The following is a 16,758-nucleotide window of genomic DNA, read 5'->3' as shown; positions in this document are numbered from 1 at the left end:
TTTTTGGTAATGGGAATTCTTGAAAAAGTTGGGTGGAGTAATTTTTGTTTATTCTTATGTTTATCAATATTTGACTAAAAAACCAACGTATAAAAATAAAGTGTAACTTTTGCGCTCTGCGGTAGTAAATCCACGCCAAGGGTAATTTAAAAAAAATGGTTTAAGATGGTAATGGTAGCAAATTTTTTAGGCTGATTTTAAGAAAATAAAATCGCCGAGCTAGCTTTCTTCGTTAGAAGAATTAATTAACACGTCAAAGATTGAAGTTATACCTATTAAGTTGAACGTTCTGAATCGACTTTGACAATATTGTAATTTTCCCGAAAAGTTGCTTAATCGGCTCAGTAGACTGCCTTTTCGTATAATTCACAATAAAATAAATGGAAGACAAACCAATGCCAAGAAATGAGGAAAAATATTCAAAGAAAATTACATTTACAAAAGCCTTTTTTTGAGTAACTTTTTTAAACGGCACGAATATAAAATGGGCTATGGTGTAAACAAAACTTCTGAGTGCAACGACTCTTCTGAACATTCCAAACACGAGCTGAAAGTTCAACACACTCACGCTCGAGGGCGCCCTTCAATTTCACGCCTTTTACCTGCAAACAATACGCGGTGAAGAAAAATAATCATTTGAAAAAAGAACCTTTCGCACTGAGAAAGGGAAACTCTAGTGTTGCCAGTGCAAACAACTATAATATCGTTGATACTAATGTCAATGATATGCTAACCGAGACGAGACAAGTAGTGTAGAGAGATTAGCGGGTAAATTATATGTAGGTATAAAAAGTACAGATTCGTTACCTACGAGTAGGTAAATCTGTTGGAGTACAAGTAGTGGTTATACGCACTTGGACGGAATTAAACATTAGTTTTATGAGTGTAATCACAAAGTCCCATGCGATACGACCTCCGCTCAACTAATAATTATCCACTAATAAACCCTCCAAAAAGTCGAATCGTCCAAATTACGCTAAACGCCGAACTTAACCCTCAAAACGTCGCCGCCGATTACAGTTAATAAATAATAATTTCAATAATAAGCGTGTACAAAAAGCTGTTGAGGTCACCAGTTTTTCTGGAGCTCCCTCGTACACCTTCTTGGCGCGGAAAAAGTTATTGGGCATAGACAATGATGGGTCAGAGAGGATGGGTGCTCGTTGAAACGCCGCGCACGTCCCGTAATGGCGACCGGCAACAATCGCGCGGCACTAGCGATTATAACGATTACTGTCGATAACTTGTATCGACACCGGCTATTTGGTTAGTCGGTCGATTATCGATAATTTGCCCTCGGGGCGCGCTCCCGACGCTGTAAATCGTTGACCGATTAGTTTTTTCGATGTTTTTATTTGTCCGCTCTAAGTAGAGGTAATCGGTGAAAATACCGTTCGCCTGACAGCTATATCTCTATTCTGTCATGCACGCTGTTCCAGCGACATCATTGTGGGCAGCAGTGCACTACATAGTTCATAAAAACTAGCTTTTCGGGCAAGTTTATGCTTACATTGAAAGGCGTCTCCAAAGAGTGCTGTAAAATATATGAACTTTTAGGACCAAACTTGCAAAATTTCCCCAACTTGTCTTAAATATGGATGAAAGTTATAAAATGGTAAAATTTCTGAACGAAACCTCGAAAATAACGTAAGATTATACAGGTTTAACATCACATTTTCATGGCATTTTTGCAGCCAACCTCGCGTCATATTTTACTACCTATAATTCTATTCCGTGAGTTCGTATAAACTAGAAAGAAACCCGCGAGTCCGAGCTTTCAAAAACGCTACATTAAAACGTCATAAACCCAAACATAAACGTTTACTGCTGCAGGTTTACGAGCTACCTATCGATCGTTTTAATGGCGAATAAAAATTAATGGCGGACGCAGGATGGCCGAGGCGTTAGATAATTAAGGAAAACTGGGTAAAGCACCGCGAACTATTCGTTGCGGGCTGCCGGTATTGATAGTTTCTAAGTCTAAAAGAATGTTGATAGTCCCGAATGGTAGCAGCCGTTATTTTACTTGAGGTATCCAATTATTCGATTGCGAATTTATTTTTTCTGCTTCACATAACAGTGATTAAGGATGGTAGTTTAAAATTGATATCTATTGGGTACCGTTGTGTGGGTTTCAATTACAAATTAAAATGTAACATTGCCATAAGACAGATTTGAGGGAGTGTAGCCAGAATAATTTTAATAAATAGGTACGTCCAATTTGCTCAACTTCGATCGTAGGAGCATGGTTACATCTAGCTATTTCTTATGAAAAATAAAGTCACGAGTCGGCCTGTGCATAAGAAAGTGTAAACTTCCATCAAACCCCACTGAAGGTTTCAGTACGTACTAAATCCCCCGATCTCTCGATCTTCCACCCGTAAATGACAGAATATATTCAAGGGATTTGAAAATAGGACGCCCCGTATAAAGTCGATCGTGCCGTCGGTTGCAGGGTCGCGAATGGCCGCCTCCCCCCTCCTGGCGAAATGGGATTCTATCGGTCTCCTCCATTCCACGCTATTCGTCTCTACGTGACTATACATACCTATATCTGCGATCTACCTTCGCTCTTATTACTGACGGATAAGTGTCAAATTACAGTATATACGTAGTCTAATATGGACTTCTGATGTTTTGTATATGTTTTATTTTTGGCCCGGCCGTTCATGTCTATTAAAAAAACAATGAGCAATTTTTTTGTCGCGTTTAGTTCTCTTAATAGTCGAAAAATATTACTAGGTATAAAATAGATACCATCAGAAGCATCGACAAAATTGCACCTACATTTTAAATAATTATTAGTTACACAAAACGGTTGGGCGCGAATCGTAACCGGTTTAAAATTACGCTTAAAAATAAGCATCCAAATTGTCTATGATTACCTCTGGCATAAACGGAGCGCGCCAAAGCGTAGCCATTTAAAACAACAACATTTCCGGGGTTGCCAGTATCGGTTGCTGCACAAACACGGGATATTTGCGAGGGTTCAACCCTATTGTGGGATGAGGGCAACGTAAGCAGTTATGTTATTAATATTGCATTAATGCCGATCTGTTATTTTTTATGTTGCATAAGCCGTCGGCAATTTCACCGACGTCCAACTGTAGTCTCAGATAAGTGATCGTTTTTTAGAGAGTGTGCAAACGTATAAAACAATGTTGTGTAAGTTACAAAGTTGCATGCAATGCCACCATTTGTTTGCCAATCAGTGGCTTCACACGTACTTCACAGGTTTATCGCGTAAAAACTTGTCAATGTCTACTTTAATTATGATTTCGTACCTATTCGAAACATATTTGCGGAAGAAAAACCGAAGAGATTTATTGAGCGATGAATTCAAATAGATTGTGTGAATATAATGAGTATCTAGTATTTTAAAAATAGCAAATTAGTTGGTTCCCATAGTCAACAATGTCAACATATCTCATAGTCATGCTATTTTCTGTCTCTAAAAAACTTCAAGATCAATTAGTGACAATTTATCACCGAATATTCGTCACGTTACCTACAATATTAATATGTAAATACATTGTTTTTCGCTTTTTAAAGTAGTTCTAGTTATACTTCCATAAAAGTCTGGTAACTGGGGTAGCTCCCACACAAAGCGCGGAAAACTCGACCGTCATCAACGCGTGCATTTGATTGATAAGCGATATCGCACGCGTCCAGTACACGTGGAAATAGATTTACCCGAGCGTAGCGCAGATCTACCCCTGAGGGGGTAACTGGCTGGTTAGACAACGATAACACTGTTTTTTTTTATCTCGAGACAACGCCTCGACAAGCTGGCTCATTCTGCCAAATTTCTAAAGTTACTGGCTGGATATAATAGTGCGGTTGTTTTTTTTTTCTTATCTTAGACAATTGGCTCATTCAGCCAAATTTCTGGCCAAACTGAGGAACAAAATGGTGAAATGAAGTAGGTACATAAATGAAATACGTATACTGGAATATACAAAGAGATTTTTAGAGAGATAAAGACTGGTTTTGGCTAAGACCTCACAGAACTAGCATATTAACCCCTAAATGAGACTTGGCTTCAAAAGCAACAGTCAATTTTGCTCGGGCAGTGTAATATTCGCTCAACATTTATGGACATTTGACAAAAAATACTTATTTTAAAGAAAACTCTTTTAGGATAGATAAGCCGACAAATATAAAGAACATGTACTTAATAACTATTTGAAACATGTTTACCTAGCATAATCTCAAACGATATTCCATTTCAGAGAACAATATCAATAATCGCATAAGTCTAATCCGTCCCAAGCCGGGTTTAGCCCAACCAGCGAAAGACAAAGCACCCAACTACAAAACGCATTATGTCAATATACAACAGTTCGAGAGTTGCTACCTTTTGTTTCTGGGTTAGTTTGAAGATGCGATTTACCCGCTGATATGCGAAAAGACGTAAGTCTTATAAAGATGATACATGTGGTTGACCTTTTCTTGTAGAAAGGCTTTGTATGACATAGATACGTATCGTTGCGACTGCGTGGGGACGGGCAGAGATAACGCTCCCCTCTTGGTTTAGGTGTTTTTTCATACGCGGTTTAAAAATGTTGAGAAAAATTTGGTAAATATGTTAAAAAACAATCTATAATTTTTTTATACGCATGGTTTGATTTCTATTAGAATATGATAAAAGCTATAGGTACACCATTCTGATGTACCTAATTCGCATTTTTTTTTTAGTGTATGTAGGTTTTGTTTTTAAAAATAAAAATAATAATAAATAAATTTATTTATAAGTAGGTAGGCAGGTAGGTATAAGTGACAGAGTATAAATGATGAGGATTCGTGTAAGTAATAACATAATAGTATATGTCTCTGACTTTTATCGTAGATAGGGGAACGGGGGGTAATGAGAGCCATCGGGTAATGAGAGCGATAGTATTTTACCGAAAACTACCCCTATTGGCGCACGAGTGACCACTCGGGCGTGTTCTTCGACCTTCGGGAATGTTCGTGTAACGCGGCCGACTCGTTGGTGTGCAGCATTGAATCGCAGGAGACGGTTGTTTGTTTTTCGTTCAGTGCTTATAAAAAAGTTCAAATTGTCAGCGACGAGATAAGCATGGAAATATGATATTGTTGAACAAGTTTGTATTAATTGCATGCACAAATTAATCATCTATCAAGTGCCATTCAATCGATTCTGATAGAAAGCTGATTAAAATATTTATGTAATTATTTATCAAAATGGAGGTAAGCGGGTAGGGGAGAGGGGGCAGCTATCACTGGAGGCAGCTTAGAACAACTGCGATTAAACATTTATTTTTGATGCGATAATGATCCAAATCCATATTTAGGGCTTGCAACATCGACCCACACAACTGTCACCTGACAGATTTGACGTTTGACAGAAGATGAACGAACAAGTAGCTTAGTTTGTTTTCGGTGCTACCCGTTAGCGATATTTGTGCAGATTAGTAAGGTTTCTCAGGCTGTATTTGAAGGAAGTGCTAAGTGAAACTTAATTTATTCGATAGAACAATCTATTCTGTTTAGTGACGAAGGATGAATAATCAGAATTTGTAATGTTTCTGGAAAATAACGACGTTTTTTTTTTAAATAGGGGTTGGGGTAGTTTTGAAAAAAAAATAGGAGGCAGTTTTGATTAGCAGTCTGTTCAAAACTACCCCAGCCATAAGAAATGTTCATATCTGCCCCGATATTAACTGACATGTAGGTACCTAAATTGAAACAGTACCTAATAATATTTTAGTTATTTTAGAAAATGCTAATAATGCATTTACCAAAATTCCATGAACAACCTAAGTGCAGTGCTTATTACGTTTAGTCTATGTTTAGTATAATATTTATTAGAATTCTGTATATTTACAATATTACAAAATATAAAATTAGTGTAATATAATTCATAATAAAATTGCAATTTATTGATTTAACCAAAAAATATAATAAATACTCATATAATCCGCTGTTAAACATTATTGTGGTAGTTTTGAACAATGGTGTGTGCAAAACTGCCTCAAGGGGGTAGCTTTAGTAAGATTTCAATACTTTTCAAAGGTACCCCCACTGAGGCACCTTTGAACACTCCAAAAAACATGAATGTACAAAACTACCCCAACTTTGTTTTAACTGCAAATTATACGATTAATATGTTAACACGATTATTTTTAGTGACAAACTGTACTAAGTACAGATAAAATAAACACGGATATCTCGATATTGTTACCTTTACAGCCCATATTTCAAATCTGCCCCACGTAAGTTCAAAGCCCCTCTTGGGGCAGTATCGAACATTATTCCTTGAGTTGCAAAAATCTAATTTGTACTTTTATCTTTAGCTTTATATATGTGGGAATGCAGTAATTACATAGGTTAATAACGTAGGTTGTTGTGTAGAGACTTAAAACTGGTTTCTGTAGGTAATATTTTGAACTATGACCATTAATGTAAAAAGTGTACTAGGCTGCCCCCCTCTCCCCTACTAATGGGAGCCTAGGATTTATCTAAAGATCTATCTAAAGATCAGAAGGATCTAACTAAAGGATCTAAAGATTTATCTTTATTAGCAGAGTAAGGTTTTGATGATTTAGTTATGGTAAAAATCATATCCAGCAAGATTCTAAATTATGGCTCTCATTACCCTTATGAAAATTTATTAGGCTCTCATTTTCCGAAGTGTGGGGTAATGAGAGCGAATGACTTTTTTTATATTTTGATTTGTTTTTCCAAAAAGCATATCTTTAGCAGGTTCAAAACGTGATTATCTGATATTCAAATAAACAAGGTTTATGTTCATACTTGAAATATATTATAATTTAAACATATGTCGTTTTTATTAACAGTTTTCCTTAGTAGGCTCCAATTCCCCCCCCCCGCTCCCCTACTACTGGCCGCAGCCTCACATACCCAAGCCATTTCCATTTTATTATCTACAAAAACACTTGCCTACCCGATTGAGCGTTGAAGCAAGTATATTTGCCAGCATTATTCCACTCTAACAATATCTAAACACAATTACCCCAAGCAAATAACGCAACGCCGCGGGCGGACACATGTTTGTGCAAACATGGCAACCCCGTCGTATGGCTAGTTTGTTTTCTGTTTACTTTTACTGATTATGAACTTTTGAAAATGAAACCGAGCCAAAAATACGCATTCATCATAAAATGCGTATTTTTTTCTCGATTTAATTTTCGGGGAAAAAACCGCCACAGTTAGGCTTAGGTAGGTGTTCTATTTCTACTTATAAAAACCGGCCAAGTGCGAGTCGGACTCGCGCACGAAGGGTTACGCACTATCAACAAAATAGAGCAAAACAAACAAAAAAACGGTCACCCATCCAAGTACTGATGACCCCGCCCGACGTTGCTTAACTTCGGTCAAAAATCACGTTTGTTGTATGGGAGCCCCACTTAAATCTTTATTTTATTCTGTTTTTAGTATTTGTTGTTATAGCGGCAACAGAAATACATCATCTGTGAAAATTTCAACTGTCTAGCTATCACGGTTCGTGAGATACAGTCTGGTGACAGACGGACGGACAGACGGACGGGCAGCGGAGTCTTAGTAATAGGGTCCCGTTTTTACCCTTTGGGTACGGAACCCTAAAAATGGTAGCTTCTGAAATCGGGAGTCGTCTATCTCATTATTAAAGACAGAGGGACGAACTTTTTCGAAGTTTGCGATTAATAGCCGATGAATTCATCTTTGGTTGAGTACATCACCAACAGGAAGGATAAATAGATTTAATCGTTAATGAGTTAAATACCAAATGGACCGCTACCGATTATGAATGCGAACAGAACAAACAATTGACATGACTTAGAATATAGAAGTAGACCCATAGTAATCCAATTGCGCCTAAAGTAAAAAAAAACTAATTAGGTACCTACAAGCGTTAGAAAAAATAAACGAATCATTTTTGTTTCGATAAAATTTTGATTATTTCTGTAAAATCTATCTGATTTCTTACGAATAAACCAAAAATTCTGGAAAATTTCTAAAATGACAACATTTTGAATGGCATTTTTTGCAAACCTAAAGCCTATTTATTTATTTATTTATGCACAGGGAGGTTAATAAAGTAGTTCCGTCTATTTTATTTCAACAATTTCAATATACCTCAAACTTTTTTAACAGAATAGGGAAGTCCGAAATAAAAGCAGTGTTGCCATAAAAAAGGTATAAAAGACCTTCAATGGCTTCGGATTTCCTCATACTTTTTCCAATGGCAAAAAAACCGACATTACCAAAGTATTTATACAATGTTTCGAGTCTATCTAAAGTAGATACAAACAGAAACACTATGGGCAACAACAGTATGGACGATGGTACAGTCAGCAGCAGAAGTTGCTAAGCGGGCGAGGTGTTCAAAATTATCTTGACGCGCTCTTATTTTCTTAACAATAAAGTCACATAAAGATTATTTTGAACACCTGGCCCGCTTAGCAACTATACCTACTACTTACTGACTGCACTACGTTTTATTGGTAGTCAAGTATTATTAGAGTAATATATTATTTCACAAAGCATAGTTCAAATTCAAACTGCTACCTATCTCCTATCTTTAACGGGAGCAAAGTTGTGTCTAAAATACTGTTTTACAGAAACTTCTGTTGAGTGGACACGTTACGTACTTTAAAATTTATTGTCCACAGTTATTTGTGAGCTATTAGTCACGTCTACACTAATGTCACATTTTTGCCAACGTCCTAAAATAAAGTGTCGTAACTCTTGACATTTAGCATACTTTGTTGTGACGCCCATTTGTCATAGATACAGTCTGGCCAGCTAGTCGTGGCCTCGTGGCAAACAAAAATAGGTACACATATTAAAAACTATATATTTAACTGTATTTATTCTATACTTTGTGACATACATTTTAAATCATTTGTTTATATTACCTAAATCAGCTTTCTACTTCATTGACAATAGGTAGGTACCTGTTTAATAACATTTGCAGAAAATTACATGAGAGAATTGACACCGACTGACCTCAAGAAATCCGTCCTTTTCAGCATGTATTTAATAAAATTTTATTTAAAAATAACCAAACTGCCAAACATTTTAATTTTATTTTACATTGCTGCACATTGATTTCGTGGGATAGGTACCATCTTATTTCCTTTAACGCATTCGAATGCTTGACAAACTACGAAAAGCCACATACAGTCATCTCATTCTACCGCATAAGTGTGTCCGTAGCTTTGTATTGTCACCATTATGTGACTGCAGCATTACACTTCTGCCACAATCAGTTGACCACACTATGTGGTGTAGACGCCCAGTAACTGTTGTTCTCTTTACAAGCAAACATTTGACTATTTTAAGCGTGACTAAGTCGATACTGGCGCCACCGCGAGTGCGAAATCGGAGTTAGCACCTGCGAAGTCGCTTAGTATGAATGCCTTTTAAAATATTTACTTGCCGTAACGTTTTTAAGCATTAGGTATATGACAAATCTGATTACGAGTACATATAGGTACATAGTCAACTAGAAGATATCAAAATAAATCTTCATACTGGTTGGTCTGGGAGCGGATTGGCGCGAATATGAACTTTTTTTTAATATGGACAGATGTTGCCAGTTTATAAAGTTTCATTAGGTATAAAGAATCTTAAATATTGTGGAGAATATTGTAAATTATATTATGTGCCGCGGCAGTATTTGATCTAAGTTTATATAGCATTGGACTTTTAATTGATAACATTAATTTCAATTGAACTAGGTACTATTTAAGTAATATATTAATAATAATCGTATATTTCATTTCAAATTATCTTTCCCTTAGCATTGAAATATAATGTACTTGTATATAAATTTATACTTCAACTCAACATCTCAAGCTGCTGGCTTTTAAATAACTAGAACAGCCATATTTTATCAATGCGATTACCAGTTTAATGTCTCCACAAACTGCCATTAAAGACTCAGTAGCACATATACATATAGCATGTATTCATTATATGCACATAGTAATTAGCAATGAAACCAGAAATACCGGAATTCAAACCAGTCGAGCGGCTCAGTCTATAATCGCTTAAAGCCCTTGCGTTTCTGAATAGAAAGAATCCTTTGACCTTATTCAAACTTTTATTTGAAAAGGGATTGATATGCCCCAGTCAAAATATTTGTACTGTCACTACTCACTATGTATTCGGTACTACAGGTCACGATTTTCTTGTCTACAATCCGTCACTTTTTAGGGTTCCGTACCCAGAGGGTAAAAAACGGGACCCTATTACTAAGACTTCGCTCGCTGTCCGCCCGTCCGTCTGTCACCAGGCTGTATCTCACGAACCGCGATAGCTAGACAGTTGAAATTTTCACAAATGATGTATAGTGTGTCAAAGGACAATTTCAAACATAGACAGAGAGAGTCATACTATCTATGTCTTACACTATTACTAGCACCCAAAAGAAAAGGATGAGTTGATGAGTGAAAACTTATATGTAGTTTTTTTGTTCCTATTTACTGACAAATTGGTTTGTCCATCTATATCTCTGTTGCCGCTATAACAACAAATACTAAAAATAAAATAAAATATTTAAGGGGGGCTCCCATACAACAAACACGATTTTTTTGGTCTATTTTTTGTTGATGGTGCGGAACCCTCCGTGCGCGAGTCCGACTCGCACTTGGTCGCTTTTTCTAACTCACGTCAAGGTGTTGCCATCGACAAAGCAGTTTATAAAAAGTAATAAAAAAAGATGTCTACGGCACTACCGCGTGGAGACGTGGCTAATGTGTAATGCGGTTGGCTTTTTGTCCGACGCCTTCGTCTTTTTTCGATTCTTTTTTCATTGGGTTCGGTTACGGTTCGTATTGATCGAAAAATCCGATTTCGAAATGGGTGCTACGAGAGTTTTATTGTTGCCGCGATACGTTCTTAAACAATAAAAAACGCATTTTAAACTGAGAATGCAATTCTCACATGTCACGTTCGAAAATTGAAGGGGACGTGGTCGTGTTTTAGAAATGTAATTATTCGACACCGATTGGGTACGAATCGAGTCGAGGACAATAAAAGACCTGATTTATTTTTTAACAAGTATGCCAACATTGAGTTAATTGCAAACGTGATCGCGTATGTCGATGTATAAGTTACGTAAATAACGTTTGCTGTCCAATTTGCAAATAAGAATCGGTTCATTTCAAAAAAATGTGTTGGAATCGATTGTTAGAAATCCTATTGCAAATTAATACGGTACGAAAAGGTATATTAGCAATTGCAGTCATATGACTGTGGTTAATAATTAAATTTATATCCTAACCTCAAAGTAGGTATAATTATTATACATCAACGTTTTTGTTTTGGAGCTCTAACCCCAATTTAAAATTAGAACACAAACTTTTTAAAAACAAAAATGACTTACAATGCTGCGTCGTCGGTGTCTTTCCAGCCAGGTAGTCCTCCTTACAAATAAACTTGTTGTCATCAAGGACGTATAGCTCCTCGCCGGTGGAAAGCTGCTTTCTGCAGACGAGGCACGTGAAGCAGTTGAGATGGAAGACCTTTTCTCTCGCTTTGCGAACCAGGTCAGAGGGGGATATGCCGTGCCCGCAACCACTGCATTTCGTTCCATATCGCCTGAAAACGAAATTGAACGTTATTTACCTCTACATAAACGTGATACACCATTTTTTTTATTAATAACACATTTATGTTTTCACACATGATTATTCATATGAAATTGCCTATCTCTTTTACATAAAGTAGGTACGAATGTTGTTAAACATCTGTCAGGTTATAATATTAACAGCTTTTAGGTACCTGCTAGTACTAGGACAGAGTCATTGACACCTCCATTTTGTAGAATGAGTCTATCAGCAACAGATCTCTGTCTGGTAATTTTCAATTTCATAGTTTTACATGATAACGCATTGTCGAAACATTAAAATTAGTATTTCGAAGAACCTGCTACCATTACATTGTGAGCCATAAGGGCCATAAGCATACGAACTGCACTAAATAGTCATAGCTCAACATTGAAATGATCACTAATAACACTGGAATGGTCGCCATTGGCCGCTACCATACAAACTTGTATGTAAATACAAATATCAACTGAGTATCGAATTAATTGTTGGTAGAAAGGTCAATTACAAAAATCGTTGGTTATTGGCGATTACGTCCAAGGCGGGACTTTAATGGTGTTTTTTTCATCAAAAACAACGTTTATGTTGTTTCCAACATTCCAATATATTTATTCGATACGTGAATTTGCAGTATTACAAAGTAACTTTGACGGTAAAAAAATCAGCAACAGTCGGAACCAGCAATTTAATAAACCAATGTACCTACCAGATAACCGGCGATTAGCCAATGACAAGAAGCGTCTCATCTCCTGGGGCCCATTTCTCGAACGGTATTAGTCTAATATTATTAGTGAGCGTTTTCCAAAAAAAGTGTACATGTCATTCATGTCTTCAAAATATTGACTTCTTGGGCTCATTTTACTCAGAATCATTTGTACATTCACGCCTCATACATGAAAAAATGTGTCCCAAAATGTTGTATGAAAAAAATTTTTTCCAGTGCGTCACGTTCATACAAATAAAAAAAATTGCATACAAGAATGTGACGATCAGGAAAGGAAATTTTTGGACACATTTTTTTATGTATGAGGCGTGAATGTACAAATGATTCTGAGTAAAATGAGCCCAAGAAGTCAATATTTTGAAGACATGAATGAAATGTACACTTTTTTTGGAAAACGCTCTAGTGTGTTGCCGTGGTAACCCATACGATTTGACAGTAACGTTCGTAGACTAATAAGATTAGTCTAATACCATTCGAGAAATGGGCCCCTGGTCTCGACTCTTGACCAATATTACCAGTTTACTTATGGTTAGTGGAGATAAGAGAAACACTTGTAGGGGAAAGAGATAAGTACTTCAAGATATTAAAATTATTACGACGAAATTAACGAAATTAAACGATAATATTAAACATAAAACGAATGCATAATTAAATATACTTAAAAATTAAATACGTACTTGCTCTAGGTACTTTTTTTATTTACTCGTTATTTTGGACGAAAGAATTGGTAAAGTTAAAAAATAAAATTATTAGGAGGTATTCATGAATATTAGAAGGAACCAATTTTTATTTATGTTAAATCGTAGCAATATTCAGGGTTCGCCTTTGTGGTTCACGCTTATCAACAATACACACTGCGAACGCAACTTTTTTTATTATTTTATCATCACTTTGAATTATTACCAGCTCCATTTGCATAAACGATGGAGGCCATATGAATAAAACATAAACTTGTACGCTGGTAACCCGCGATGTTATTTTCGGAATGTTACTATTGCCGACAATTTTCGAAATTTCAAAAATAGATCAGACAGTCCGGCCAGCAAATTGAGTCACTGAAAGGAGGGAAATAAAACCGGCCAAGTGCGAGTCGGACTCGCGCACGGAGGGTTCCGCACCATCAACAAAAAATAGAGCAAAACAAGCAAAAAAACGGTCACCCAGCCAAGTACTGACCCCGCCCGACGTTGCTTAACTTCGGTCAAAAATCACGTTTGTTGTATGGGAGCCCCACTTAAATCTTTATTTTATTCTGTTTTTAGTATTTGTTGTTATAGCGGCAACAAAAATACATCATCTGTGAAAATTTCAACTGTCTAGCTATCACGGTTCGTGAGATACAGCCTGGTGACAGACGGACGGACGGACGGACAGCGGAGTCTTAGTAATAGGGTCCCGTTTTTACCCTTTGGGTACGGAACCCTAAAAAAGCTCAGAAGCGCGTTTGATTGCCTTTGCTTACAGATTTTTAAATTTCGCGCCTCTTTCTAATAACTTTATATGTTAGCCGAACTATAATTTTTATTAAATGGCAATCTTAAAAATGATTTCATTCAGTCTTCGGATTGCTTCGTTGTATTTTTAATTTTTTAATGGCATCTCATGTCTGGCTGAATGTTTTATGCGCTGAACGAAGTTAAGTTTGCAATAGCCCGCGGGCAGAGTCTTTCGGTCTTTGATGGGTAATTATTTTAAAAGTCTCCAAGCAATGAATAAATCGTGACGGCTGAGCGTAGGGGACAATAAATTAAAGATGCTGGTTGTTTGTGCCCCGTGCATGTCTTAAAGCTATAATCTTTTGCAGACCATAACAGAGTTTGTCAACGCTAAAAGCGTAAATACTGACTTTTATATCTTGAAATATGTTTGACTGAGATTAACTTATCCGATTCTTGGACAGCTCTGGTCAGAGAGCGATAAATAAAATTTATTTTCAGTGTCCCATGTTCATGAGCGTTTATAAAAGAATTATCTGTTAAAAAAAAAACAAACCATAAATTTAATAGCGCGGAGTCAAGCAAACGGAAATGACATCACTTAAGGCCGAAATGTCGCCGAATGAACTCATCAAAATTACGAAAAACATACGAAATTAAACCATCAAGGCGGCGGAAGTGGTAAGTGAACCTTTTTCCGCTGTTACCTGACCTACGATCGAATTACTTTTTTACTGACAATTTTGGCGCCAAACCCTACGATTTAACAATTTTAAACAATTTAGTGGGCTATTTCTATCTAAGGGTGGTCGGAAACGTTTACCACCGCTTGCAGGCTGCTCTCAGGTGTATTTTAGTGTAAAGTGTCATTCTATGGAACTTGCTATGTAAACAAACCGCCATATTGAAATTGTCTCTGAATAATGAATTTACTATTAGTGACTTTTGTTTATATAGTTAGCAAGTTCCATAGAATGACACTTTAGGTACACTCAAGAGCAATAAGTTATTTTTATAAATAATTCTATACACAATTCCATCCGTTTTCATGGTCTTGAGGCCAGAAATGTTGGTTTACGAAAAAAACATAGAGACACATTTCAAAGAGGAATAAGAGAATGCCAAATATTGTAAATAGGAAACAGAAGAATATCGGTAAAAGAACCCTGGGCTTAGGAGCAGTAACTGGTTTTGAGGATTTTTCAGGGAAGAACACAAAGTGGGAAATCTTTTACATGTGAAAGGCATAAGCAAGCATCTAGCAGGCTCGAGTAGTACTTGTCAGCGAGCGGCGCGCGGCAGTCGGCGCAGCACACGCACGCCGCGTGCCACGTGCGCTCCAGCGCATGCAGGAATGTGTTCAGGATCTCACCTGAAGAAGTCATTGCGGCAGAACAGCTTGTTGTCCCTCGAGTAGCACTTGTCGGCGAGCGGCGCGCGGCAGTCAGCGCAGCGCACGCACGCCGCGTGCCACGCGCGCTCGAGCACGTGCAGCAGGAACTTGTCCAGGATCGGCTTCTCGCAGCCGGCACACGACATCGCGCCGCCTGCTTCGCCACGTCCTATGAACAAGAGTTTCGTGTTTTAGGGAAATCTGTTAGTTTTCATCCCCGCCCGCCTTCTTCCGAATGTCGTCCACCCTAAGAGCAAATAGAAGTCGGACATTACTGATAAGATCAGGACCGGGACAAGTAGCGTGGCCTATGCTCAGCATGGGACAATAAAGGGCTGATATGATGATGATGATTTAAGTTTTGCTATCATAATTATATTACTGTATCTAATCTGATCTAATTCACAGATTACCCAAATGCACCTAAGCGTGAAGTTAAAATTTAGAACAATATTTCTTAAGTGTCCTGCTTGCCATGCTTAATAGCATCCTATCTGGTAGCAAAGTGTTTTTGCTGGTTTGCATAAAATCATAACCCTAAAAAGACCTAATAGGTATCCCAAAGTAAAAAAATATAAACATCCCAAGAATACTTGTATTGTAAACATGGCCCGTGTTTAAAGTGTACGACCTATTTAACTCCTGGCTGTTATTGTCCAACGTTTATGAACATTTTACTGCCGTGTCAAAGTTTAAACTTCTCTTTAATAGTTATCTTGTTTACAACGTAACCGGGCAGCCGAACGGAAGACCTTCAATTGATCAACCGATAGAACGAATTCGCTATATCTTGTAGTGTCTGATTGTCCCTTGAATTTCTTTTTTGACCTAGTAATATTCAGAAATTGTTCAAACTACTCATCCAGGCAAGTATTATTGCTAAGTCGATAAGGTATTTGGATCACAAAATTTGACAAATAGTAACATTTTTATTTTTCGAATTTAGAAAGAGAAAATCGGATATAGTAAGCATCGAACCTAATAACGTAACATTCTCTAACAGCTTAACATTACGATACAAGTGCGAGAAATACGAAATTCGCAAGTAGACACGAGTTGCGAATTACCTATTCGCACATGTATCGTACATTTTAAAGTAAGTAGGTACATATGGCTGTTAAAATTATCAACATATGTAGTTACGTAATGTGCTAATTATCGCACTAGTGTGTTAAAGTAGCACCATATGGCAGTACATATTAGGGATTGCAGAACCGGTACTGTTTAAAAGAACCGGGATTTTTGGTACCGGGCAGAAATGGAACCGGGATTTCCCGGTATTTTCGGTACTTTCGGGACTGCCTTCAAAAATCAGTTTTCACATCAATTTTCAGTAAAAAAAAGCGTAAAACGACCACGACTCTTTCTTAAAACAATAAAAAAGTAGCACAGTGAAGGTACACACTTCTTTTGTACCATAATATGTGTCTTTAAGTCACACAATCATTAATATAATTTGTTTTATTTTCCTAAACTACATGATATTTTTACTATCTTTGTTGATTGGCAAAAACTGAATTGTGGCTCAGTAATATCATCATTTTTTTTTAATATGTAAGACGTTTTGTGAAAAAGGATAAAACAATTGATAATTTTCGCATGCATTCAAAATGGGCTGTGGACTTT

The 16,758-nt window shown here is 37.0% G+C and overlaps 1 protein-coding gene across 1 annotated transcript in view; it reads right to left on the bottom strand.

Moving 5' to 3' along the window:
- The window catches only part of LOC134656879 (LIM/homeobox protein Lhx1), an 80,711-nt gene that overhangs the window by 48,169 nt on the left and 15,784 nt on the right, over nucleotides 1-16,758 (bottom strand). Inside the window, 2 exon segments of the mRNA XM_063512417.1 lie at nucleotides 11,357-11,571; nucleotides 15,112-15,301. Coding sequence (XP_063368487.1) covers nucleotides 11,357-11,571; nucleotides 15,112-15,301 — 405 coding nt within the window.

The sequence above is a fragment of the Cydia amplana genome, chromosome 19 (assembly GCF_948474715.1).
Source record: "Cydia amplana chromosome 19, ilCydAmpl1.1, whole genome shotgun sequence".
Lineage (NCBI taxonomy): Eukaryota > Metazoa > Arthropoda > Insecta > Lepidoptera > Tortricidae > Cydia > Cydia amplana.
Note: the sequence above shows the minus strand (reverse complement) of the source record. Positions and strands in the feature narration are given on the sequence as shown.